This window comes from Nerophis ophidion, linkage group LG17, assembly GCF_033978795.1.
Source record: "Nerophis ophidion isolate RoL-2023_Sa linkage group LG17, RoL_Noph_v1.0, whole genome shotgun sequence".
NCBI lineage: Eukaryota > Metazoa > Chordata > Actinopteri > Syngnathiformes > Syngnathidae > Nerophis > Nerophis ophidion.
This window is the reverse complement of record NC_084627.1, coordinates 8,710,152-8,734,257: the sequence shown is the minus strand read 5'-3', so window position 1 is coordinate 8,734,257 and position 24,106 is coordinate 8,710,152. Positions and strand designations below refer to the sequence as shown.

Here is a 24,106-nt window from a genome sequence, read left to right as displayed (position 1 = left end):
GCAGCTCATGCTCTCCCTGAGAGAGCATGAGGAGGTTGAGGTGAGGGGGGTCAGGGGTAGCGGGGGTGTATATTGTAGCGTCCCGGGAGAGTTAGTGCTGCAAGGGGTTCTGGGTATTTGTTCTGTTGTGTTACGGTGCGGATGTTCTCCCGAAATGTGTTTGTCATTCTTGTTTGGTGTGGCTTCACAGTGTGGGGCATATTTGTAACTGCTTAACTCTCAGCTGTTCTTTTACTTTTATGAATTGAATGATTCTTTCACATATTTCTTATGGCTTAACTACATGGTCCCAGGCACACCAGTCATCAGTCAAGACCATTGAGTGTCTTTATTACACACCTTGAAAGTCCTAGACAAGAAGAGTATACGATATCATCATTGCCAAATTTTAACCAAATACAATATTTTAAGTTTTACCAAATGTATTTTGTTACATACAGTCAAACTGGTTTTTAAATGCTTGGATAACTCTGCTCCCCAATTGCTCTGCAAGGCAATTACAAGACTGCAAAGTGGTACCAGATCTACTACCAGAGCAATGTCAAAAGGCAAGTGTTGTGTTCCATACCTTAGAACATCTTTAGCCCGGACTGCCTTTTCAATAAAAGGACCACGACTATGGAACTCTTTACCTGACACTTTGAAAAGTATATCTGCACTTGTCACTTTCGAAAAACAAAACAAATTATGGCTAGTTGAGCAGCAAACGTGTTCCCATGTTTAGTTTTTTCTACATTTCACTAATTGTTTTTTATCTAGTCTGCACTTTGTGTTGTTATTATTATTATTGGCTTTTATCTAGTTTGCGCTTTGTCTGTATTATTTCTATTATCACTATTATCTACTCATTTTTGCCCTATTATTTTTATTTTCCTGTTTTAATGATGTTGGATTTGTGTTGTTGTTGTTGGGGACAAGTGTTGTAAATTAGCTTTGGCTACAAACACTATGATGCATACATTGGATAACTGTTTCAGATGTCTATGTTTTTTGTATCTGTCCCTATTTCAAATACACCTTAATAATAATAATAATAGTGTTAAAGTTGGCTTCACGGTGGCAGAGGGGTTAGTGCGTCTGCCTCACAATACAAAGTTCCTGCAGTCCTGGGTTCAAATCCAGGCTTGGGATCTTTCTGTGTGGAGTTTGCATATTCTCCCCGTGAATGCGTGGGTTCCCTCCGGGTACTCCGGCTTCCTCCCACCTCCAAAGACATGCACCTGGGGATAGGCCCCTCCCACCTCCAAAGACATGCACCTGGGGATAGGTTGATTGGCAACACAAAAAATTGGCCCTAGTGTGTGAATGTGAGTGTGAATGTTGTCTGTCTATCTATGTTGGCCCCGCGATGAGGTGGCGACTTGTCCAGGGTGTACCCCGCCTTCCGCCCGATTGTAGCTGAGATAGGCGCCAGCACCCCCCGCGACCCCGAAAGGGAATAAGCGGTAGAAAATGGATGGATGGATGGTGTTAAAGTTGTTTATACGCCCACCCTCAGTGTGGCTGTTGACCAAGTATGGCTTGCATTCACTTGTGTGTGCTAAAAGCCGTAGATATTATGTGACCGGGCCGGCACGCAAAGGCAGTGCCTTTAAGGTTTATTGGCGTTCTGTACTTCCCCCTACGTCCGTGTACACAGCGGCGTTTTAAAAAGTCATAAATTTTACTTTTTGAAACCGATACCGATAATTTACGATATTACATTTTGAAGCATTTATCGGCCGATAACACTGGCAGTCCGACATTATCGGACATCTCTAGTATTAATACCATAAAAAAGAAATTGTTTTAGAAGCACAGAATTACATAACATGAATAAAATAGAAAAACAAAGAATGTATACCTAAAAGTGAAAAATATTCTTTCTACATAAAATAAATGACACAGCTGTGCAAATAACACAACATGTATCAAACTCATGACCGAAAGGATAAGATCACGGGTACAAGCGGCCGAAATGAGTTTCCTCCGCCGTGTGGTGGGTCTCTCCCTTAGAGATAGGGTGAGAAGCTCTGCCATCCGGGAGGAACTCAAAGTAAAGCCGCTGCTCCTTCACATCGAGAGGAGCCAGATGAGGTGGTTCGAGCATCTGGTCAGGATGCCACCCGAACGCCTCCCTAGGGAGGTGTTTAGAGCACGTCCAACCGGTAGGAGGCCACGGGGAAGACCCAGGACACGTTGGGAAGACTATGTCTCCCGGCTGGCCTGGGAACGCCTCGGGATCCCCCGGGAAGAGCTAGACGAAGTGGCTGGGGAGAGGGAAGTCTGGGCTTCCCTGCTTAGGCTGCTGCCCCCGCGACCCGACCTCGGATAAGCGGAAGAAGATGGATGGATGGATGGATGGATGTATCAAACTCAGACAAAAAAATAAATTTGCAGGCAGGCCCTTTTTAATTCTGTCTTGTTGTAGAACAGCAATGAAAATGAAAGTTAGCTTTTAGACAGGCTATACTGTAGCAAACATGTCTGCCACAATCAGGTGTTCTTAAATGTGTATTCCACCTCTTCCATGTCGACAGCAGTTTTGATTTGGGCTTACATGGTAAACAAGTCAAATTAATGTTGTATCATACATTTATCCAAATGTGGCCAAGTGGACACATTGTGGGTTTCTTGGACGTGGTCTACATCGCTAAAAGAAACAAACATCTAAGGAATAGAATCCCTCTGCCATCTTCCACTAGTTTTTTTAAGTACATAAATCACCCGCTTCTTTACACTTATCCACTTCTTTCTTTCTCTTCTCCCTCTCTCTTCTTTTGTAGCATGTAGCTTAGCCAACCGCTACATGGGTCTAAAAATACTTAAGCTGCGGAAATTGCTAATTGTTAAAAAAGTAAATGTAGTTTAGCTACGTCGCGAATATTTGCTTGTGTGTTGTTGTTGTGCGTCAGTGCAGTGGGCGGGAGAGAGCAAGTGTGTCTTGGAAGGAGGAAGGGGCGGGGTCTGGTAGCCCATGGAGTGTTGAGAGGGAGTGGGAAGCAGGAGAGGACAAGGAATACAACAAGTAAGCGGCGTTTGGTAATTTTAACGTAAAATAAATTAAATCGATATTAAAATATTTTCTTAATTCATCCGTCCATTTGCTACCGCTTGTCACTTTTGGGGTGGCGGGGGGTGCTGGAGCCTATCTCAGCTGCATTCGGGCGGAAGGCGGTGTACACCCTGGACAAGTTGCCACCTCATTACAGGGCCAACACAGAGACAGACAACATTCACACTCACACACTCGGGATCATTTAGTGCTGCCAATCAACCTATCTCCAGGTGCATGTCTTTGGAGGTGGGAGGGGCCTATCCCCAGGTGCATGTCTGTGGAGGTGGGAGGGGCCTATGCCCAGGTGCATGTCTTTGGAGGTGGAAGGGGCCTATCCCCAGGTGCATGTCTTTGGAGGTGGAAGGGGCCTATCCCCAGGTGCATGTCTTTGGAGGTGGAAGGGGCCTATCCCCAGGTGCATGTCTTTGGAGGTGGGAGGGGCCTATCCCCAGGTGCATGTCTTTGGAGGTGGAAGGGGCCTATCCCCAGGTGCATGTCTTTGGAGGTGGGAGGGGCCTATCCCCAGGTGCATGACTTTGGAGGTGGGAGGGGCCTATCCCCAGGTGCATGTCTTTGGAGGTGGGAGGGGCCTATCCCCAGGTGCATGACTTTGGAGGTGGGAGGGGCCTATCCCCAGGTGCATGTCTTTGGAGGTGGGAGGGGCCTATCCCCAGGTGCATGTCTTTGGAGGCGGGAGGGGCCTATCCCCAGGTGCATGTCTTTGGAGGCGGGAGGGGCCTATCCCCAGGTGCATGTCATTGGAGGTGGGAGGGGCCTATCCCCAGGTGCATGTGTTTGGAGGTGGGAGGGGCCTATCCCCAGGTGCATGTCTTTGGAGGCGGGAGGGGCCTATCCCCAGGTGCATGTCTTTGGAGGTGGGAGGGGCCTATACCCTGGTGCATGTCTTTGGAGGTGGGAGGGGCCTATCCCCAGGTGCATGTCTTTGGAGGCGGGAGGGGCCTATCCCCAGGTGCATGTCTTTGGAGGCGGGAGGGGCCTATCCCCAGGTGCATGTCTTTGGAGGTGGGAGGGGCCTATCCCCAGGTGCATGTCTTTGGAGGCGGGAGGGGCCTAACCATAGGTGCATGTCTTTGGAGGTGGGAGGGGCCTAAACCCAGGTGCATGTCTTTGGAGGCGGGAGGGGCCTATACCCTGGTGCATGTCTTTGGAGGTGGGAGGGGCCTATGCCCAAGTGTATGTCTGTGGAGGTGGGAGGGGCCTATACCCAGGTGCATGTCTTTGGAGGCGGGAGGAGCCTATCCCCAGGTGCATGTCTTTGGAGGCGGGAGGGGCCTATCCCCAGGTGCATGTCTTTGGAGGTGGGAGGGGCCTACCCCCAGGTGCATGTCTTTGGAGGTGGGAGGGGCCTATCCCCAGGTGCATGTATTTGGAGGTGGGAGGGGCCTAACCATAGGTGCATGTCTTTGGAGGTGGGAGGGGCCTATACCCAGGTGCATGTCTTTGGAGGCGGGAGGGGCCTAACCATAGGTGCATGTCTTTGGAGGTGGGAGGGGCCTATACCCAGGTGCATGTCTTTGGAGGCGGGAGGGGCCTATACCCAGGTGCATGTCTTTGGAGGCGGGAGGGGCCTATACCCTGGTGCATGTCTTTGGAGGTGGGAGGGGCCTATGCCCAAGTGTATGTCTGTGGAGGTGGGAGGGGCCTATACCCAGGTGCATGTCTTTGGAGGCGGGAGGAGCCTATCCCCAGGTGCATGTCTTTGGAGGTGGGAGGGGCCTATCCCCAGGTGCATGATTTTGGAGGTGGGAGGAAGCTGGAGTACCCGTAGGGAACCCACGCAGTCACGGGGAGAACATGCAAACTCCACACAGAAAGATCCCGAGCCCAGGATTGAAGTCAGGACTACTCAGGACCTTCGTATTGTGAGGCAGACGCACTAACCCCTGTTCAAACGTGCTGCCTCTCTTAAGTCATATCTTGTTTCAAACATATACCGACATATCTTACAAACTCGGCATATCGGCCAGCCCCAAGTGAACGTACCTGAAACGAGGTCCGATGGCGGCGACGTGGCGATTGAAGCCACTCTTGGCCCCGCCCACGTTAAGGGACAGCGAGCGCTGTAGCAAACTGCAAAAGATCTCTACCTGGTCTGCGCTGGAGTACTTGGCGATCTCAAACCTCTGCACCAGAAACTGGAGAGAAAGCGGCAGTCGTGTGAGGCAGGCTGGCGGTCAGGTCGGACTCTGAGAACTAAGAAACTCGGGACTGACCTCGATCCAGATGTGGTGAGGGGTGACGTCCGGAGGGCAGGGGATGGGCTGACTCTCTTCAGACGCCGCCAGGGGGTCCGCCTCTTGGTGGGTGTCAGAAAACAAGCCCATTTTGAGCTCCACTGTCATCTGCCACGCTCCCGCCATCTCCCGCATGAACTGAACAGACAGTGTGAAGTATCAGCTTCCTGTCCAGCTTCTCAGGCAAATCATATAGTTGATGCAGATGCCCATATCAGCTGTTCAGATTTACTTTACAAAAGAGAAGTGTGAGATACTTCTCTTGTTGTCTTATTTGAATGTGACTTTATTAAATGTATTTATATTATCATTTGGTGCAGCCGGGCCAGAGCAGGAGGGGATAGAAAGAGAAAAAAGGAAGACAGAGGGGGAAATTGTGGGGAAAAGAGGGGGATTAGACAGAGAGACAAAAACAACAACAGCAAATACAACAATAACAACAACAACAATAGAACAACATCAGCACATACATAATATGTACAAATATGATCGTAAGAGTGATAGCAAATAAGCAGTTAGTTAAATAAATAATATAGCAATGACAATGAGCATTTTTACACTAAAACTGGAGCAATATAAATACCAATAGAAAAAGCGCTATTGATCATGAACAAAACCAATAGATTACCTCTATTATCAACAATAAAGTTGTTGAAATACAATGAAACGTATACATAATGATAGCTAGAAAAATAATTTAAAAAAAAAAAAAAAAAAAAGAAGGAATACCGAAAGATGAAAGGGAAGAGAGAGAGACAACCTATATTAATCTTGTAGATTGTTATAGTAACAATGGTTTAAGCTCGGTCAATATGCCTTGTGTTACCCAGTTTACCCTAGGGCAACAGCATTGATATATGTTTGATGAAACATGATTATGTGCATGAGTGTATGTATGTATATGTACTTGTATATGAACACAATGTGTATATGAATGTTTGCACAGTGAATGTATATGTACAGTATATGTATGTTTGTTTGTACAGTGAATGTATATGTACAGTATATGTATGTTTGTTTGTACAGTGAATGTATATGTACAGTATATGTATGTTTGTTTGTTTGTACAGTAAATGTATATGTACAGTATATGTATGTTTGTTTGTACAGTGAATGTATATGTACAGTATATGTATGTTTGTTTGTACAGTAAATGTATATGTACAGTATATGTATGTTTGTACAGTGAATGTATATGTACAGTATATGTATGTTTGTTTGTACAGTGAATGTATATGTACAGTATATGTATGTTTGTTTGTACAGTGAATGTACATGTACAGTATATGTATGTTCGTATCGTGAATGTGCGCGTGGATGGACGGACTTGGAGTATGTAGGTATGTAAAGTAACGGATGATATTTTTACCGGCACTTCCATGCCGGCGCGTGCGGCCAGCAGCCACTCCCAGCAGGCTATGGCCGTCTCCATGCCGTGCTCCGTGAACATCTTGAGAGGCGACCAGCAGAGGTGGTGCAGCAGCTGGGGGTCGCACTCTGCGCACACAGTCGTCATTGGCGCGCACCGAGGCAAGAGAATCGTCGTCGCAGCGTGTGCGGTACCTTTAGTGCTGATAAGCAAGGCGGCCAGTTTGAACATGGCCTCAGTGAAGCCCTCGGCCTGGGCCGAGTCCAAAGCCTCTCCCATCTGCTTGATCATCAGCCGGACCAGGTCCGACTGCCCCCGCACCGCCTGGGCAAAGTGGATCATGCCCGACACCTACAGACAGGAATGTAAGGAACAAGCCTGCAGCGTTAGGTCCCTCTGAACATTGACTGTGACAAATGATGGCCGCTGACCTCTCCAGTATATCTGTTCCTCAAGTTGAGGGAGGCCATGAAGTTGGAGTAGTCCTTCTTCACGCAGGTGGGCCTCTCGGTCAACTGAGTGGACTGCAGGGAATCGCATTTTAAAACTGAAATAATAATATTTCCAGGCAAAGGTACAACTTGAAAGATAACTACTCTAAAGGCATGTGGGACCAGTATGGGCCGCTCAACCAGTTTGCCATGGATTTCACATTTTAGTTCATGTTCAAAGGACGCCAAACACAAAGAAAAGAGAAAATGGAGCCCTTTGAGGAACTCGGAGGGATATTAAATTGAACTGTACGAAGCTCTCCTCTGCAGCATTTATGCTTGAGTGTAAAATAGTAGGGATGCACCGATTAATCGGTAACCGAATATATTTGGCCGAATATGGCAAAAAAAAGCCACATTCGGCCTTCGGTGGAATGAGTTAAAAACAAGGCCGAATAGTGGCGTGTGAGGCAATTTTTTGACCCGGTGACACAATCAACCAACGTGCAGTGACGTTGGGATATGTTGTGTACCTGTATAAGTGTATGAGGTTACAAGCACACACTTATTGAGATTTACTTGAGCCTTTCTGTTTACATTATTAGCCTGTTGTGTAGGCTACCTGTATAAGTGTATGAGGTTACAAGCACACACTTTATTGAGATTTACTTGAGCCTTCTGTTTACATTATTAGCATATCTACTGTGGCTAAGCAGACTTTTGCCAAAAGGACAATAATTCATTTGTTGTGGGTTTATCCACTTTAATGCATTTTATTTTTTTTGGAATGCATGTTTTGTTTGAAGGCCTAATATAAATGAAAAACCTTGTGCTTTTTTTGAAAAGCAAAGGCTACTGGAATATTAAAACAATTTCAATATTCAATAAAAAATTACTTTATTTGAAAAACATGTCTAAATATTTATTCTAGGCTATTTATGCAATATAAAAAAAAATGGTGAAAAACTGCATTCATTATTCGGTATTCGGCCTTCGGCCAAGCGTTTAAATTTTATTCGGCTTCGGCTTCGGCCACAAATTTTCATTTCGGTGCATCCCTATAAAATAGTGTTGTAACAGTAAAAACTATAACCACGTTAAAACCTCTGATCGTTAGTAACACCATTTAAAATCCGAATGATCGAAAAACCCTGCTTTGACAACTATACTTTGACAAACTCAGACTGACTGCTGACAGCTCGCTAGCTTACTTGCGAACATGAAAACAAGAGACATTAACGTTGTGGACGGAAGTGCGTCAGCGCACCTGCAGGAGCAAAAGTCACCGCCTCTGGCGATGGTGTCGAGGACGGAGCACCATCAGGTAGGGGCATGTGCGAGACTGAGTGTGAGCTTTCCTTGCCCTTATGTGGGCCTACCGAGGATGTGGTTGTGGCTTGTGCAGCCCTTTGAGACACTAGTGATTTAGGGCTATATAAGTAAACATTGATTGATTGATTGATTGATTAGATTTCACGGGTGGTACGTGTTATTCTAATCGTCTGTTGTCTTTAACAGTGAGCCGCCAGCAGGTAGAGAGAGACTGGAGAAAAACTACACGCAAAGATTGTGTTACTCCGGAGCGACTTATACTCCGAAAAATGCGGTACTAAGCTATTGAATTGTGTATGTTGAACCTACAAGCTGTGCTTTTTTAGAACAGAGTTGTTATGTTTCTGTTGCTCGCCTTCATTCCCTATTATTTTGCCCCTCCTGTTGCTTCTCCTCCTCAGTGCTTTCCTTTCTCGGCAGGGGATGGACTGCATGGAAAAAAATAAAACTCTGGTAAACGGCACGTTTGGCTCTTGTGACGTGTTATCCGTGGAACAGGTAAAGATCGACATCCACAAACGTATTTCCCCATTAAGAAATGACACACCCCAATCTAAACTTATACAAACACATTACCGTATTTTCCGGACTATAAGTCGCAGTTTTTTTCATAGTTTGGCCTGGGGTGCGACTTATACTCGGGAGCGACTTATGTGTGAAATTATTAACACATGACCGTAAAATATCAAATAATATTATTTGGCTCATTCACGTAAGAGACTAGACGTATAATATTTCATGGGATTTAGCAATTAGGAGTGACAGATTGTTTGGTAAAGGTATAGCATGTTCTATATCTTATAGTTATTTGAATGACTCTTACCATAATATGTTAGGTTAACATAGCAGGCACCTTCTCAGTTGGTTATTTATGCCTCATATAACGTACACTTATTCAGCCTGTTGTTCACTATTCTTTATTTATTTTATTTATTTATTTATTTATTTCGGCAATCTTCCCATAAAACAAAGAACAACAACAACAAAAAAGAAAAAAAACAAAAAAAAAACTCATTTGAGCAATGATTGAGCCGAAAGGGTGTAGGTTTTGAAGCAACGCTTATATAAACCTACCCCATCACAACAAGAACAAGGTTCAAATTATATAAAATCTAAAACATGCTTCACTTATATCACTTTTTTTTTTTTAAACAATATATAAGCAACATATATGTAGCACAGTTTAACATTTAAATCAAACATATACATTTGTACACTTATATATATATATATATATATATATATATATAAATATATATATTATATATACACAATTTATTTAAATTCCATATAAAGTGGCAATATATACATTTTAATATAACCTATGTGTATAATTATATTTAGATTGTGTTTCAAATGTCTACTCTTGGTGCTGGATTTTATCAAATACATTTCCCACGAAAATGCGACTTATACTCCAATGCGACTTATATATATATATATTTTTTCCTTCTTGATTATGCATTTTCAGCTGGAGCAACTTATACTCCGGAGCGACTTATACTCCGAAAAATGCGGTACTAAGCTATTGAATTGTGTATGTTGAACCTACAAGCTGTGCTTTTTTAGAACAGAGTTGTTATGTTTCTGTTGCTCGCCTTCATTCCCTATTATTTGGTCCCTGCTGTTGCTTCTCCTCCTCAGTGCTTTCCTTTCTCGGCAGGGGATGGACTAATTTGACACTGGGTTATTTAAGCAGGTCAATGATAGTTTGTTCTCGCTGGTGTATTGCTTCCTATGCCGCCCACAACTCATATCTGGCTACTAACGCAGGTCAGTTTTGTTTTTGTTTTTACTCCAACCTCCATTTTATGTTCTCCTCTCTAGAGGTTAAGCGTTTTTCTTCTTTTGACTGAACATTCCCAGTGTGTCTGATCGCTGCAAGCCAAATTTTATGGTGAGCATTTTTGACCCATCAACATTTGTTTGGATTATTATCATTATTAAAGTACTAAACTTGTTGCTGCATCATTGGAGTATAAACAATAAAAGATTATTTTGACATTTAGGGCAGACAATAGCTGTACGATGTATGCAAATATGATGTAATGCAGGGCTGGCCACACTTTTTCTGCAGGCGAGCTACTTTTCAATTGACCAAGCGGAGGGGATCTACCTCAATCATATATATCATTTATATGGATTCATTTATGAAAGATATGTTTTAGTTAACAACTTAAAGGTGTTTAATGATAATACAAGCATGTTTAACACATAGATTCCTTTCATTCATGAAGACAAGAATATAAGTCGGTGTATGATCTGATTGTGATGACCTGCATTGATTGGAATCAGACAGTAGTGATGATAACGTCTGCATTTTCAAATAGAGGAGAAAAAAAGTCCTCTTTTCTGTCCAATACCCCATGAAAATTGTTGCTTTTTGCCATTTTTTTTGTCCAGCTTCCATACTCCTTTTTATACACTTTACAAGAAATACATTGGCGGCAAACTCCGTAGCTGGCTAGCTTTCTGAGACTCTTAATTTATTAGCACAGGCAGGATGAAGCAGCGCTTTTATTGTGAAGACAGGAACTGTGCAGTCGGCCTTCAGAGTTTTGACGGAAGGTACCGCACGAGAGTCTGTTGAAATAAAAAGTGTTTCTCGCCTTCCTGTCGGCCACTTTTTTCTTAATAATGATCTGGCCGCAGTCATCTCACATGACCCTCGGGTGCCGTGAATGTCAATCGAGTGACGAAAGTGACGTCTTGGTGAAGATTGATGATTGCTCGTTGTTAGGTCTATTTTTTTAATGCCTGGCTGGAGTCGACTGACACACCCTCCGCTATCGACCGGTAGCTCGCGATCAGCGTAACGTGCACTCCTGATGTAATGGATAAGAATGACTGGTGCTGGATGTCAATAAAAATTTTATTCAAAAAATAAACACATGTAAAATAGTGGCTTTTGTAAAAGTGTGTATCTTTGTGGATTAAAAAACAACAACTTAGTCAAAATATGGCCGTGTGGGTGTAAGTGTTACGGCACACGCGCAGTCTGCTTCTCCCTCCGCTGCGGGATCACCTAGAGGCTCCGCCACAGCCGGAGGCAATCTGCAATCGACACACCTGGTACTAATGAGAGGCGACAGGATAAAGAGCCTCGCCGCTGACTTCTACTCGTCGGAACGTAGCCCTGTTTACAGTAAGCTCTCATGTCTCTGGCTCCCCACCTGTGCGTTCTCTTTTGCTCGTTTTGTCTTCCTTGTGCCTGAACCTGATTTTGTCTTTGTCAACTCCTGTTCCCACAGCCCTCCGTGTCTCATCTGTTGCCTCGCGCTTCCACTGTAGATCTCCCCCCGGACTCTGATTGCCTTCCCAGATTCTCGACCCCCACCCCCAAATTTGGACCGCTGACGCCTCTCTCCTGCCCCACAGACCTCGCTCGGATCCAAACCCCTTTTGGATTTTTCCCCTCTGGACTTGGATGCTGCCACAACCAACACGCACCGTCAACAAGCCTCGGTAATTCACATCGTGTTAATCTCCACATATAGCATTACATCCACACACATAGTAGCATACACACTCCACGTATTCATCAAAAGCTCAATAAAACCCGTTGAGCTATACTTCCTGTTGCTGTGCCGTCTCCTTCCCCCTTGTCGATACATAACAATAAGTACTTTTTGAGGACATTCAATAATACCGTGATAATGATAACCTTGATCATTTTGGTCACAATAACCATGAAATAAAATGTTCATATCGTTACATCAGGAGTGTAGAATTGGGGAAAAAAAGCAAAGCACTTACCCCCAGCGTGGTGCTCTGGCGGTTGTAGCCAGCAAAGTGCAAAATGCTCTCTGTAGCCATGGCCAGGCCCGTGTGCTGCGAGAGACCCGACACCCAGTTCTGGTGTTTGTTCAGATACTCCTGAAAAAGACAATAAACAAGTGAAAGACAGAATAAAACATGAACATCGGATCGTGAGTCCATGTTCTTACCTGGAGGTGGGATTTGGTCACGGACGGAGCCCATTTCATTGCCTCCTTCAGGATTTCCCCACAGCGAGCGGCAAAGTCCTTCACTATGCTCTGCAATAACAAGTAAACATTAGACGGATGAGCGATGACTGAGCAAAAAGAAGACGAGGAGAAGCTCACCTCTCTGGCTTCGTAGGTATCAGGGACCGTTATCCTGTAAGGAGTGTCGGGAATGTCGTAGTAAGGTTGGTCTTTGTGGATGTCCTGCGGCATGGAAAGGAAAGTGAGTGCGATGCGTCCTTGCAATGTCCTCAGATCGCATCACTTACTGCGCTGAGGGAAAGCGACAGCGTCTGCAGGATGTCCAACATGGTCTTCAGCACGCGGCCGCTCCACAGCAAGTGAGGAAAGCTGACGACGTAGCGAGAAGGTTTGTTAGCACAGTTCGTGGCAAGTCCACGGAGAAGTCAGTGAGATGATATTCTCACGTTTCTGCCAAGCCAGACAAATATTTATCAGCCACTCTGCGGATCCTCTTGTGGATGTGATTAAAGTTGACCAACAGGAACTGAGCGTGGCGTTCCAGCTCCTCCTCGTGGGCTTTGGTTTTTGCCTTTAATGGTGACATTTTTAAACATCAGTGCAGAAGACATACTGCAATTTTTGGGAATTTTGTAAAACAAGAACATATATGTTTTTTCTTCTGCATTCTAAGATATGGCCAGCATGTGGTGGCTAACAATGCAGCTACTGGGAACACAATTCCACCCATAAATCCTTCTAAAAACACTTAAAACCTGCCAACAATATTCCATTTACATTTCATGACCTGAATATCAACCAGATATTACCAGTATTGTTATTATAAGTGCTAACGCAGACACACTATTTCTAGCGTCGCCGTGATCACAAAGAGCTGTATTGACATATTGTGCAAGTGAGCTGCTGCATTGCCTCTGAGCTGGTGAAAGTTAATTCTGCAATATAAATCATCCCTTTTACCTGGATAGTAGAAAGATGTGTACATAAACCAAGAAGTTGGTCTACTTTGACAGTCAACTTATACTCATACTTGCCAACCCTCCTGATTTTCCTGGGAGACTCCCGAATTTCAGTGCCCCTCCTGAAAATCTCCCAGGGCAACCATTCTCCCGAATTGATCTCGATTTCCACCCAGACAACAATATTGGAGGCGTGCCTTAAAGGCACTACCTTTAGCGTCCTCTGACTATTATATATGTCTCTGTTATCCATAGGTTTATCTATAACCCATAAAGTAGGCAGGCACGGAGCTATTTCTCAGCGTGTGTTTATTCCAGCCGGCACGTTAATATACTCACACACAACATCCGGATTCCCATCATGCATTCAACACCCCAGCCTGGCTAACTTGGAAGTAAGAGGATATATGGGCTTATTGTTCTTCCACCATAGAAGTGGGTCAAAATCTAGTTTTTAATGCAATACAGCAACCTCCTGCCACCCCGAACGGGACGAGCGGTGGGAAATGGATGGATGGATGGTCTTAAATCTGCGGCTATAAAAACATTTGTTATTGCTTCAGCCCTGCCTGACTCGCCGAGGAGAGGCTGCTTGAATGCGGTGGTGCCGCTTCAAAAGAGTTAGCATGTTTGACGTGTTGGCAGAAGCGTACCCTACTGCTGCTGAACAATGTCGGCAAACCTCCGTCCTCCATTGTTGTATCGCACCGCGCAGCCAAAGTGTTCCCAAACGTGAGATGTTAACGGGGCAGGAGGGTCTTCCAGCTCTGGCTTTTGCATGTTTTCCTAGCCCGGTCGCTGCTAGCCTGCCGTGTGTAGTGCCTCGCTCTGCATTGTTTACACAACCTGCGGTGCGCTACCAAATATGTCCGTGTGGAAACTCGTTCGGTACACCTCCGAACCGAACCGAAACCCCCGTACCGAAACGGTTCAATACAAATATACGTACCGTTACACCCCTAATGTATATATATATATATATATATATATATATATATATATATATATATATATATATATATATATTAGGGGTGGGCAAATTAATGCGTTAATTACGAGTTAACTCATCAATCTATTAACGCCGACAATTATTTTATCGCACATTTGCGTATGTTGTTTACATGCTTTTATTTTGTTAACGCCTTTTCTTAATAAGATGGCGTCGCCCGGCGTCGAGGGGCTCTTGGTAAAGATGGAACATTTGGCAAAAATACCGGACAATTCTGCAAATTTCATGGCTGGCTTACAGCGTGGTCACTCCGGGATCACTTATGACCGCCAGACAATTCTGGATGTGGATAGATCGGGCCGTTTTGGACTGAATGGCGCGTGCTTGCTAGACCGGCTAGCTAGCATGGGAATACTTTGCCGGCTACATCCAGCGGCCTGTGAAGCAGCGGAGTATATGTGTTGTCTGTCTATTTATGAATAATGCAGACCAGGAGTGTTGGCTGACTTCTTAACGTTTGCTTTCAGAGCGTGCATATCACAACATACAAGATGCCGTCATGGCGACACAACCTACATGCTCGTCACTCCTGTTGCATGCTGGGTAGGGTAGTTCTTTTATTTCCCTGGCTCATAACATCACAATATAGTACCATGTATATGCGTTCAGTTTATCAAAGCACCAAGCAAACAATGGGAAAATTCCCATCATATCAATTCCTAGATATGGTCATAATTATTTTAAGTGCACTACGCAGAATAAACGCAACATTATTAATATTGCTACTACGGATAATTTGATCAAAAATTCCCTAAAACAGCCCACTACCTATAATATAGGTTTTTTTAAACATAAGATCCCTGATAAAAAAAATGTTCCTGCTGTTACCTCAGAAATTGCCTGTTCAGATGTTATGATTGTGGCTCAGAGATTTGTATGTAGATTATATTTATTTTCCATAACAAACAGGATAACTTAAATACCCTGGCAGTGGCAATAAGCTTAAATGTTTGTATTTAAAATTTTTGAGTTGATTTTCATAAAATATGCTATTTAACTGCTACTGTTTAACAAGGACTGATTTAAATTGTGTTTGCACAACAAATGTTTTGGCGCTTTTGTTCATGTGGGAGAATATTCCAATAAAGGTGCACTACACACTACTGTTGAATTCATTATTGGTCAGTTAATCGCGATTAATCGGAGAAATAGTGCGATTAACTCCGATTAAAATGTTTAATCGTTGCCCAGCCCTAATATATATATACATACACCCACCGCTACCCCTCTCCTACCTCAAGTGCACCTTATAGTCGGAAAAATAGTGTAGGTTAAAATCATCATACGTGTCACTTATCAGCTTTGTGTGTGCTTACTTTCTCTATCATCATCTGCAGGAAGACCTCAAAGACCTTGTCGCTGACAGCTATCACACATTGCATCATGCCTACAAGCATAAGAAAAACACACCACTTAATATTCACAAATAAAACACTGCAGGAATGTTAGATGTACGTTTAACCTCACAAACCAGATTTGTCTTTCTGGATGGCTCGGTCTTCAAAGTAGCGAAACATGACCTGAAAGCGATCCGAGTCCAGGGCACGCAGCATCCTGATTGAAAACCGTTTAAAGTCCGTCAGAAAGACCTCTTTTAAATACATCTTTGTAGCATCGCGTTGACCCCACCTCATGTACTCTAGTCTGTAGACGGACAGCAAATACGTGGACATGGCGAAGTCCAGCTTGTTGATGAGCGCGGCGCCCTCTGGAAGCGGGTCCAGCAGGTTGATGATGGTGCTGCGGAGGTCGTTGAGCTCTGCCTAAGTAAGATGCAGCGAAGGAGCGTGAAGTTGGCGTCTAAAGGGTCTTGTGTCGGTGTGGTCATACCGGCGTGACGGTGTCGTTCTTCAGCGCCGAGTTGTACTGCAGCTCGGACCGCAGAGGCTCGCCGCTCGGGAACGTCAGCAGCGGAGATTTGGTGGCGATCTCGCAAACGCCCTCGTACCATTCCTCTGGCCACAGACCTGCGGGGTGGACAGCACCTGGTGTGACGTGTTCTTGGCGAGAGAAATAAGGACCACTACCTGAGCCTTCCACTGCGAAGCCCATCACCACCGAGTAGAGCCAGAAGTCCCTGAAGAGCTTCTGCAGGCGAGGTTTGGCCTCCTTGATGGGCGGCAACCTTTTAGTCAGCTGACCGCAAGGAAAGAATGCTTTAGGGTGTGAATTTATTTCGAAACGTGCATACGGTTACTATATGACGCGTCACAAGGAGAGCTCATTTAATTCTACCCATCCTCCATTTTAAATCAATTTCTGACACATTTGTTCACTCTTAATTTGTTTATATACGGTTCTTAATTTATACACAATTCAAATCCATATATAATATATATTAAAGTCTTACTAATTAGTTAAATAAATTGTAATTCAATTTATGGGGCGGCATAGCTCGGTTGGTAGAGTGGCCGTGCCAGCAACTTGAGAGTTTCAGGTTCGATTCCCGCTTGTGCCGTCCTATTTACTGCCGTTGTGTCCTTGGGCAAGACACTTTACCCACCTGCTCCCAGTGCCACCCACACTGGTTTAAATGTAACTTAGATATTGGGTGTCACTATGTAAAGCGCTTTGAGTCACTTGAGAAAAGCGCTATATAAATATAATTCACAAAAAAATTCAAATAATTAGATGAAAAAGATGATCAAATGCATAATAAAGTTTAAAATGTTTATCAGGGTTCTTCCTCTTTGTAAACACTGAGTTCGAACAGTTTCTTAAACTGAATCAAATTAGTATTTTTACCTAATCTATTATATCAGGGTTAAGGAACCTATGGCTCTCGAGCCAGATGTGGCTCTTTTGATGACTGCATCTGGCTCTCAGATAAATCTTAGTTGACATTGCTTAACACCATAAGTAATGAATAATTCCGCTTGTAGTCAGTGTTGAAAATAACAGTCAAAAAGTAGAACATTCTCATGTATTTTAATCCATCCATCCGTTTTCTAGAAGTCGAATTAATGGTAAGGAGTATTTTATTTATTATTGGTTAACTTCAGAATAACAAAGTTATCCAAAAGAACAAGAGACTTATATACTCTAAAAATGTTGGTCTTACCTAAAAATGCAGGCATTTAGTTGTATTTAATGTTAAAAAAATATTATATGGCTCTCACGGAAATACGTTTTTAAATATTTGGCTTTCATGGCTCTCTCAGCCAAAAAGGTTCCCGAACCCTGTATTCCATAATTGAATTCCACATAGTGGCATCCTAAAGGTTTTAAGGGTTGTGCGTGCAGACACGTTTTGTATTAGTTTTTTCCCTAGGTTTACATTTCTCCTCTTTTGTTGAGAAGAATTGCTGTACATTCTTAGATAGCAGGTTATAGTTTGCATTGTGCATGGTTTTAGCTGTTTGCAATTGCACCTAATCATTGAATGATATATATTTTTTATTCAATAAATAAAGGGTTTCAGAACCTCTATACCCAACATTATGTATTATTCTAAATGACCACAGTTAGTGAATAAATTGTACTTTTACAGTCATAGTTATAACTCAGATATGCGAGATCTGGCAAGCATTAGAGAAAATTTAAGTTTTTTTGGTCCACTCCATATTTAGTAGGGGTGTGGGGAAAAAATCGATTCGAATTTGAATCGCAATTCTCACGTTGTTCAATTCAGAATCAATTCTCATTTTTAAAAAATCAATTTTTTTTTTTTTAATCAATCCAACAAACTACTACACAGCAATACCATAACAATGCAATCCAAATCCAAAACCAAACCTGAGCCAGCAACACTCAGAACTGCAATAAACAGAGCAATTGAGAGGAGACACAAACACCACACAGAACAAACCAAAAGTAGTGAAACAAAAATGAATATTATCAACAACAGTATTATTATTAGTTATAATTTCAGCATAGCAGTGATTAAAAATCCCTCGTTGACATTATCATTAGATATTTATAAATAAATAACAATAGTGTCACAGTGGCTTACACTTGCATGGCATCTCATAAGCTTGACAACACACTGTGTCCAATGTTTTAACAAAAATAAAATAAGTCATATTTTTGGTTCATTTAATAGTTAAAACAAATTTACATTATTGCAATCAGTTGATAAAACATTGTCCTTTACAATTATAAAAGCTTTTTAAAAAATCTACTACTCTGCTTGCATGTCAGCAAACTGGAGTATATCCTGCTGAAATCTATGTATTGAATGAATACAGGATCCTTTTAAATCGGGAATGAAACAGTTTTTGAATCGAATCGTGACCCCAAGAATCGATACTGAATCGACTTGTGGGACACCCAAAGGTGCGCAGCCCTACTATTTAGCTTTATTCATACCCTAAGTTCTATATTTTATATGCGATTTCCAGTTCATTTTATCATCTATTTTTGCATCTAAAAATTTGATTTTTTTTTTACACTGTCAATCCTCTATTTGTGTGTGTTTGACTTTTTCTTCTGCTGTTACTGAATAGCTTTATAGTTTTACTGAGATTCATGGATAGTCAGTTTGTGTCAAACTATCTTTTTGATTTGTTCATTTCTTTGGTTATTATTTGTAGTAGCCTTTGTGTGTCCTCTTCTGTACAAAACACAATTGTTTAGAGACTGAAAAGTTTTGGTCCCAGATAGAGATATACAGGTGAAAGTAAAAAAATATATTGTGTAAAAGTCCATTTATTTCAGCGATTCAACTTCAAATGTGAAACTAAAATATGATCATTACTAGAGATGTCCGATAATATCGGACTGCTGATATTATCAGCCGATAAAAGCTTTAAAATGTAATATCGGAAATTATCGATGTGAAGTGAAGTGAAGTGAATTATATTTATATAGCGCTTTTCTCTAGTGACTCAAAGCGCTTTACATAGTGAAACCCAATATCTAAGTTACATTTAAAGCAGTGTGGGTGGCACTGGGAGCAGGTGGGTAAAGTGTCTTGCCCAAGGACACAACGGCAGTAACTAGGATGGCGGAAGCGGGAATCGAACCTGCAACCCTCAAGTTGATGGCACGGCCACTCTACCAACCGAGCTATGCCGGTTTCAAAAAGTTAAATTTATGACTTCTAAAACGCTGCTGTACAGAGTGGTAGACGGACAAGAAGTACAGAGCGCCAATAAACTTTAAAGGCACTGCCTTTGCATGCCGGCCCAATAACATAATATCTACGGCTTTTCACACACACAAGAATGGTCAACAGCCATACAGGTCACACTGAGGGTGGCCGTATAAACAACTTTAACACTGTTACAAATATGCGCCACACTGTGAACCCACACCAAACAAGAATGACGAACACATTTCGGGAGAACATCCGCACCGTAACACAACATAAACACAACAGAACAAATACCCAGAACCCCTTGCAGCACTTACTGTTCGGTGACGCTACAATATACACCTCAACCTCCTCATGCTCTCTCAGGGAGAGCATGTCCCAAATTCCAAACTGCTGTTTTGAGGCATGTTAAAAAAAATAATGCACTTTGTGACTTCAATAACAAATATGGCAGTGCCATGTTGGCACTTTTTTCCATAACTTCAGTTGATTTATTTGGGGAAACCTTGTTACATTGTTTAAGCATCCAGCGGGGCATCGCAACAAAATTAGGCATAAAAATGTGTTAATTCCACCACTGTATATATTGGTATCGGTTGATATCAGAATCTGTAATTAAGTTGGACAATATCGGAATATTGGCAAAAAAGCCATTATTGGACATCTCTAATCATTACGTACAAAGTGGGATTTGTAAAGCTTTTATTTTTTTATCATTTTGATTTCGCGTTTACACTTTTTAGAAACCCAAAATGTTTCTGAAATTTTAAATTAAGCTGTAAGCCATGATCATCCAAATCATATCAAAAAAGTCTTGAAATATCTTGAGTTGCATGTTATGAGCCTGTCATATATCAGTTTCACTTAGTGAATCTAATTGCTGGAATAAACAAACCTTTACATTTTTTGGACTTTCATCTATATTTAGCGGTGTAAATTTGTCCACATATTGCTTCCTGTTTGTTATGTAGCTTTTTACCCAGTTCTGATGCCATACCGTTTTAATTTGTTGAATAAAATATTAGAAACAATTATTTCAATAAACAATCAGCAACACCTAACGACTATGAACAATATTCTAATATCTCACCACTGCAATGACAGGAATGAGAACCCCGAGGTTGCCAGCACTGCTCGATGCCTACACACACACACACACACACACACACACACACAGGCACACAAAAACAATTCATATAGTCCATAACATTTCAACAAGAAATACAATAATTAACGCTGGTCCTTGGCCCTGCACTCTTCAGCATCTACATGCTGCCGCTAGGTGACATCATACGCAAATACGGTGTTAGCTTTCACTGTTATGCTGATGACACCCAACTCTACATGCCCCTAAAGCTGACCAACACGCCGGATTGTAGTCAGCTGGAGGCGTGTCTTAATGAAATTAAACAAGGGATGTCCGCTAACTTTTTGCAACTTAATGCCAAAAAAACGGAAATGCTTATTATCGGTCCTGCTAGACACCGACCTCTATTTAATAATACAACTTTAACATTTGACAACCAAACAATTAAACAAGGCGACACGGTAAAGAATCTGGGTATTATCTTCGACCCAACTCTCTCCTTTGAGGCACACATTAAAAGCGTTACTAAAACGGCCTTCTTTCATCTCCGTAATATCGCTAAAATTCGCTCCATTCTGTCCACTAAAGACGCCGAGATCATTATCCATGCGTTTGTTACGTCTCGCCTCGATTACTGTAACGTATTATTTTCGGGTCTCCCCATGTCTAGCATTAAAAGATTACAGTTGGTACAAAATGCGGCTGCTAGACTTTTGACAAGAACAAGAAAGTTTGATCACATTACGCCTGTACTGTATATACCTTTATATACATATATACATACATATATACCTGTACTGGCTCACCTGCACTGGCTTCCTGTGCACTTAAGATGTGACTTTAAGGTTTTACTACTTACGTATAAAATACTACACGGTCTAGCTCCATCCTATCTTGCCGATTGTATTGTACCATATGTCCCGGCAAAAAATCTGCGTTCAAAAGACTCCGGCTTATTAGTGATTCCTAGAGCCCAAAAAAAGTCTGCGGGCTATAGAGCGTTTTCCGTTCGGGCTCCAGTACTCTGGAATGCCCTCCCGGTAACAGTTCGAGATGCCACCTCAGTAGAAGCATTTAAGTCTCACCTTAAAACTCATCTGTATACTCTAGCCTTTAAATAGACTCCCTTTTTAGACCAGTTGATCTGCTGTTTCTTTTCTTTTTCTTCTATGTCCCACTCTCCCTTGTGGAGGGGTCCGGTCCGATCCGGTGGCCATGTACTGCTTGCCTATGTATCGGCTGGGGACATCTCTGCGCTGCTGATCTGGATGGTTTCCTGCTGGCTCCGCTGTGAACGGGACTCTCGCTGCTGTGTTGGACCCGCTTTGGACTGGACTCTTGCGACTGTGTTGGATCCATTGTGGATTGAACTTTCACAGTATCATGTTAGACCCGCTCGACATCCATTGCTTTCCTCCTCTCTAAGGTTCTCATAGTCATCATTGTCACCGATGTCCCACTGGGTGTGAGTTTTCCTTGCCCTTATGTGGGCCTACAGAGGATGTCGTGGTGGTTTGTGCAGCCCTTTGAGACACTAGTGATTTAGGGCTATATAAGTAAACATTGATTGATTGATTGAGTGTATATTTTACAGCACGTGTCAAACTTAAAGCCCGGGGGCAATATCTGGCCCGCCACCTCATTAAGTGGAATTACCATGCGTCTATTTGTTTCTAAATGTAGTCAACTGTATATTGTTTTTAATATTGTTGTGCAGCACTTTGGAAACATTTATGTTGTTTAAATATGCTATACAAATGAAGTGGATTGAACTTTCTATTTTGACAGCAAAAAACAAATATGCCTGGATTGATGTACCTATGCCGCTTCGGTGCTACAAGACCCAACATTCCAGAAAATTGGAATAATCCACTATTGGACCGGTCCAAAACATATTTTACTGGCAAGCATAACATTGATAATCACTTCATCAACACAATGTTGTGCTTGCCAGTAAAATATGTCCAATAGTGGATTATTCCAATTTTCTGGAGTGCAAATCAATACAAATAGGGCCAAGCTCCGCCTCCAGCTCCGCCTCCTGGCTCCTCCCTGGCTCTGCCCCGGCTCCGCCTATCCAACAGCAGCTACAAGAGGATTTCAAATAGTAATCTTTCTTCATTCTCAGCAAATATGCCTGGATCGATGTACCTATGCCGCTTCGGTGCTACAAGACCCAACATTCCAGAAAATTGGAATAATCCACTATTGGACCGGTCCAAGACATATTTTACTGGCAAGCATAACATTGATAATCACTTCATCAACACAAGAACATTGATAATCACTTCATCAACACAATGTTGTGCTTGCCAGTAAAATATGTCCAATAGTGGATTATTCCAATTTTCTGGAATGTTGGGTCTTGTAGCACCGAAGCGGCATAGGTACATCGATCCAGGCATATTAGCTGAGAATGAAAAAAGATTACAATTTGAAATCCTCTTGTAGCTGCTGCTGGATAGGCAGAGCCAGGGAGGAGCCGGGAGGCGGAGCTGGAGTGCAAATCAATACAAATAGGGCCAAGCTCCGCCTCCAACTCCGCCTCCCGGCTCCTCCCTGGCTCTGCCTATCCAGCAGCAGCTACAAGAGGATTTCAAATAGTAATCCTTCTTCATTCTCAGCTAATATGCCTGGATCGATGTACCTATGCCGCTTCGGTGCTACAAGACCCAACATTCCAGTAAATTGGAATAATCCACTATTGGACATATTTTACTGGCAAGCACATTGATGTTCACCCTGGACATAAACTTGTTGAACTGCTGCCCTCAGGCAGGAGATAAGGACAATAAAATGACGGACTAACAGATTTAAGAACACTTTTTACCTGAGAGGAATAGTGTCGCTGAACAAAAGACATGTGAGCTGTGTGCTTGGTGTTTTCATGTATTTTATGTATTTTTTTAATCTATGTATTTATGTGTTATTATGAATTTGCACAAAATTCGTTTTTGCTTAAAATTTCGTTGTACAATGTACAATGACAATAAAGATATATTTTATTCCATTCTATTCTAAAAAAATACATGTACTGTATACAATTTCATATTTTAAACTTAATCTAATATTGCAAAAAATATTTTATCATCAGACATTCCAAACATCTAAATAAGTACTTAAATATCTGCTTCACTCGTGATTTTGAAGCAACTTATCCCTCAAATTGTACAACGTGAAAATAATTTTTCGGTGAAAAACTGGTAGCTCACTTGCCAGAATTTTACTGTAAAAACACAAAACAATAAAATGTGTAATATTCTTCTTCCATTTACAGTAATACAACGACCGCAGATTTTACAGTAAAACAGTGGTACTGTTTTTCCATTTACATGTGCAGTATACATGGTACATTTTATGGTAAAATTTTTGCAGCTAAACTTTACTCTAAAATCAACATATATTTCTTACAGTGTACGTAAAAATACATAATAAATAATTGTGTAATGAAGCAGTTTATAATGAATATATTACCGTATTTCCTGGAATTGCCGCCGGGGCGCTAATTAATTTAAAACCTCTTCTCACTCCAGCACTTACCAAAGGCATGCGGTAAATTTAGGCCTGCGCTTAAAAATTTGAGTGTGATGTAAGAATACCATCATGAAAAGCACATTTAATAAA

General features: G+C 42.3%; 1 protein-coding gene across 3 annotated transcripts in view; it reads right to left on the bottom strand.

The window, feature by feature from the left end:
- pi4kaa (phosphatidylinositol 4-kinase, catalytic, alpha a) overlaps nucleotides 1-24,106 on the bottom strand; it is an 83,264-nt gene that overhangs the window by 37,139 nt on the left and 22,019 nt on the right. For all 3 annotated transcript variants that reach the window (XM_061876119.1, XM_061876117.1, XM_061876118.1), the window contains exons 18-33: nucleotides 20,486-20,536; nucleotides 16,388-16,496; nucleotides 16,191-16,327; nucleotides 15,990-16,123; nucleotides 15,832-15,914; nucleotides 15,677-15,747; nucleotides 12,839-12,963; nucleotides 12,680-12,761; nucleotides 12,531-12,614; nucleotides 12,372-12,461; nucleotides 12,181-12,300; nucleotides 7,093-7,185; nucleotides 6,856-7,012; nucleotides 6,662-6,789; nucleotides 5,272-5,430; nucleotides 5,042-5,193 (exon numbers count right to left, since the gene is read on the bottom strand). In XM_061876119.1, the coding sequence (XP_061732103.1) occupies nucleotides 5,042-5,193; nucleotides 5,272-5,430; nucleotides 6,662-6,789; nucleotides 6,856-7,012; nucleotides 7,093-7,185; nucleotides 12,181-12,300; nucleotides 12,372-12,461; nucleotides 12,531-12,614; nucleotides 12,680-12,761; nucleotides 12,839-12,963; nucleotides 15,677-15,747; nucleotides 15,832-15,914; nucleotides 15,990-16,123; nucleotides 16,191-16,327; nucleotides 16,388-16,496; nucleotides 20,486-20,536 (1,775 nt within the window). The remainder of the gene's footprint in view (nucleotides 1-5,041; nucleotides 5,194-5,271; nucleotides 5,431-6,661; nucleotides 6,790-6,855; nucleotides 7,013-7,092; nucleotides 7,186-12,180; nucleotides 12,301-12,371; nucleotides 12,462-12,530; nucleotides 12,615-12,679; nucleotides 12,762-12,838; nucleotides 12,964-15,676; nucleotides 15,748-15,831; nucleotides 15,915-15,989; nucleotides 16,124-16,190; nucleotides 16,328-16,387; nucleotides 16,497-20,485; nucleotides 20,537-24,106) is intronic.